Raw genomic sequence first — 4,436 nt, 5'->3', positions numbered from 1 at the left:
AAACTAACATCTTAACTTCTTTCCATTAAGTAGCAATGCTCCATCAACAGATGAAATTCAATAAAATTTACATGAGTAGAATGACTAAATCCATTGTAACTTCTCTACTAAACGGCAATTTATTATAAAATTTGAATATACAACCTTTGAGTGTTGCCACTTTCGATATAGAATATGAATTTGTCTTTAGCGGCGCCATCTATATGACATGCTGCGAACATAACATGTTTTCTACTTGAATAATTTAGTAAATTCTGCTTTGAATCTCTTTAGTATCTTTTAATAAATACGCAATTCTTCTGATGACAGATAAATTTTCTAGTGTGAGATTTTCAATATTTTAGCCGGATAAAAATATTTTTTTATCAGATTTTTGAGTAAGAGAGTGTTAAGATTTTTATTCTAAGAGTCCTTACCAAATGTCAAACCACTTATCAGGTAATCATATTCTTCCTAAAGTAGGAATCTCTATGTACATACATACATTTTATAAATATTTAATGTCTATAAATGTACCTAAATGTAGTTGTTGACTTGTAGTCAAAGACAATAGTGATACTTAAATTATTGTTATTAAAATAAGTTGACTTAATAGCAACAAAGAAATTCACAACAGTTGGACTTTCTACTTCTGCCTTAAACATTTTGTTTTTTTTTTAGCTTTTTTTGTTGTAACTTTTATAACTTTTACCACCTACCTACCACCTTTTAGCGTTAAGCGTAGAAAAAGTTTACATATAGAAGAATACACGCCGATCAATCATTGTCAATCCAACATGTCTTTGTCATCTTCACGGTGGCATCTTTTTTCCGCCGTTCGCAAATGCGTTATTATGAAATGCGTTAGCAAAGAAACTTTATATTTGATGCACTTTTTTAATGATTTTTAGTATAATTTTTTATTTTCTTTTATTTTATTGCCTCTGCAACAGATTCCAATTCAAAGAAATCGTGTCAAGGGTGTGAACTGCCTTCGGACGATATACCGGACTCAACGTCGAACTCTCGAGGGCATAACAATAATACGCCCAGCGCAACCAATAAGAATCAAAATGCTGGAAATTGTAAGTTTCAAATTAAATTTAAGAAAATAATTAACTTCAAGTTGAACTACTTCAACTTTTTTAATAGTATATTTTATTAGTTTATAAAATTTTTGTTTTATAATATTTATTTTATATAAAAAAAGTAAGAGACTTAATCAAAATCTATTTACAGTGACACCGAACTCAACACTAGAATCGGGCATATCATCGAATCTACTTGGCAGCACAACTACGACAACCGCAAATGTGATTAGTGCTGATTCCAGTGTCGCATCCAGCATAAGCCTCGACGATGACATAGAAGACAGTCCAATAAAAGTTAAGAAAAAAGATGATAGTCATGTGAGTAGATCTCATAGAAATTAATTAAGAATTTTCATAATTTGTTGTTATTATTATATTTAGATAATTAAGAAAGAAGCCGTCTCTACTTCCACAAAAGTCTCACCTTTCGGTAACGCCTATGAATCACCACCAGTTGCAATACCAAGCATCACACCCTCCCATCACCAGAGTAACAGTTCCACGGGTTCTAATAAGAAGCGTTATCAGAATTCCAATTCCAATGCAGCGGCAATGACTGACAGCAGCGTTGCATACTTCCCAACTTCTTACTATCAGAAACAACAGCATTTGCAACCGCCCGCGCCTCCGCCACAGCAATTGCATTCACAACAGGAATACTACGGCAAATACGATATAGAATTTTCTCCTCAAACAATGCCACACAAAATGCAACAACAAATACAAAACAATTTACAACAACATCAACAGCAGCAACAGCACGCTCTCCAAAGTGGAGAGTATTTGAATTCGAAAGGTGAATTTATTGCTGGCAATGCTCAAAATGCGGCTGCACACCTTAAACAACAGACCGAACTGCAAAATATCAAACTTCACCACGAATTTCAATCGAAGACTTCTTCTTATCACCACTCAAATCATGGACAAAATTATAATCACCACTCAGCGCAACATTTGCAAGCACAACAACAAACCTTTTATAATCATGGCGCAGAACCATTTTATCATGGCGCTGAACAAACACCACCAGGTGGCCCGGTGCAATATAGTAAGTAACACAACCTTAAGTTCCATATATTAGTGTTTGTGGAATTAAATAGAATAAGTGTTCGAAAACGTTAAAAACAAATTCATTTTATTGGAAATCTGGCAGTTATTAAAATATTGTCTAACACATTTAGAGCTGATTTCACAGTCGTCTTAATACTGATTTAATTTTGATTTTAAACGCTAAAGTTGTTGACTAACTTAAGACAATATTGTAGTAAAATCAATACAAAGCATTTAAGTGTAGTGAAGAAAGTATTTCAAAATAATTGACTACTAAATTTTGATGTCACATCGATACGTCTACGACATCAGAATCATACAGAACTTTGTTTTAACAACTGAAGCTTTGAGTATTAATAAATATTATATATAAATCATAGTTATTAGCAAAATTAAAAAATACAATCGATGTATATAAACTAAAATAAAAAGACCAGTGTCTAAAATATACATAAATAAAATTATATAAATTGTATAAATTTTACATACGTTTTCTATTGTCCATTACTGGTAACGTTCACTTCCTTCTCGCATTTCTTTTAACAGCTGATCCCACCAGTGATGCCATATTCGTTTCGATATTTATTTCATATCGTAACAATTAATATAATATAATAATACATATAAATATAAAAAATTCTTACTAACATATAATATATATCTATAACTGTTGTAGATGCTGTGGCCGGTGGTTACTACGAATACGACCACATAAATTTCCAACAACAGCAACAACACTCACATGATTTTCCACATCAACAACAATCGCAACAACAGCAGCAACAACATTTTCCTCATGGTATGAACGAATCCTACATACCACCCAATGCCAGTGCTTTAGGTTTGCAAATAGAGAGCTCAGAAGGTTACTTCCCGGGAGCTCATGGTTATTATGAAAACAATCACCAACCAGGACATCCTCCACCTCCTACACACGTTGCACAAAGCCATCACATACCAGCACAGCATCAACACCAGCACATACATCCACACAATATAAGTTTGCCAGGTGGAACGCAGAGTACTTCACATCCAACACATGTCAATGTGACAGGCGGCGGCAATGGAGTTGCATTCGCAAATGCAAATGGATCGCCGGTTACTGCACAAGCTTTTCCCATTAATCATGCCAGTGCAAGTGTAGGCACAAATCTAACGGGTCTCGAGAATTCTAATAGTTCTTCTGATTTCAATTTTCTGAGCAATCTCGCAAATGATTTTGCGCCCGAGTATTACCAACTAAGTTAGTTAATGTAAAGTGTTACTGTTTTTAGTCAATAAAAAAGGATTTTGTATTTCTTAAAAAATCAAATTAAATATAAAAATAATATAATTATTTGTAAATAATTAATGCAATAAGTAAATATTACGCATAATGTAAATTTAGTTAAATTTATGAATGTCATTTCTTATAGAAATTTAAGCCAATCAAAACTCTTTCCATTCACAGCTTAGTTTCAATAAATTTTGAATGTTGGTAACTCTTCTATAAATAAAATAATTAATATTAAAAATAAAAGAAAAATTAAAAATAATAATAGTTGATGTAAAATATAAAATTTGTGTGCTTTATTGATAAGAAACTCTCTTGTGAAAATAATTATTAATTTACATTTAAGATTTAGAATTTTGCTTAAATGCAAAACTGAAGTTTGAATAAAAAAAATATAATTTCTCTTTTACAATAAATAATATGTGAAATGTTAAAATCAATAACAATAAATATAAAAATATCTTTTTTAATTATTTTATTTGGAGATGAATTTTTTTTTATTTTTTAATTTTTTGTTTAAAATATAAAAATTATTTTTTTTTTTCGCTCTCATAATTTTTCTTATTAAGAAATTCTATAAAATTTTTTGTATATATAAAATACTAAATTAATTGTTGTAAATTACATATTAAAACACAAAATAATATAATAAAATAAAATATATAAAATATTAAATAAAGCTGTCGGACTTATTAAGATATGGATAAGTATGATATATACGAATTACTGGCATTAGAATTCGGAATTGAAACTATAAGAAGTGCACTCACACTTTATTCCTGGTTTTGATAAGTGAAAGTTTGACATATCACTTGCTTCTTATTTTCTTTAAAAAAATCATAAATTAAAGATAAATTTTCAAATCAATAATAATATAATAATTACTGTTATAATTTCTAATCAAAACTATAAAGTTAAAGTTAGGTCACACATAAATGACTTCATTCATTCAAACTAATAAACCAAAAGCGATGTGTTAAATAGACCTAATAAAGTTGGCAGTTAAGATTAATGTAGGTACTATACACTAAAGCTAACTTTCG

General features: G+C 30.2%; 1 protein-coding gene across 1 annotated transcript in view; it reads left to right on the top strand.

Annotated features, from left to right (window-relative positions):
• Nucleotides 1-3,368, top strand: part of LOC119677057 (homeotic protein proboscipedia-like) — a 17,796-nt gene extending 14,428 nt beyond the window's left edge. The window contains exons 2-5 of the mRNA XM_038088326.1: nt 933-1,064; nt 1,219-1,388; nt 1,452-1,734; nt 2,797-3,368. Of these exons, the coding sequence (XP_037944254.1) occupies nt 933-1,064; nt 1,219-1,388; nt 1,452-1,734; nt 2,797-3,368 (1,157 nt within the window). The remainder of the gene's footprint in view (nt 1-932; nt 1,065-1,218; nt 1,389-1,451; nt 1,735-2,796) is intronic.
• Nucleotides 3,369-4,436: the final 1,068 nt, after the last annotated feature.

This window comes from Teleopsis dalmanni, chromosome 2 (assembly GCF_002237135.1).
Source record: "Teleopsis dalmanni isolate 2A chromosome 2, ASM223713v2, whole genome shotgun sequence".
NCBI lineage: Eukaryota > Metazoa > Arthropoda > Insecta > Diptera > Diopsidae > Teleopsis > Teleopsis dalmanni.
This window is presented reverse-complemented; position numbering and strand designations above follow the sequence as displayed.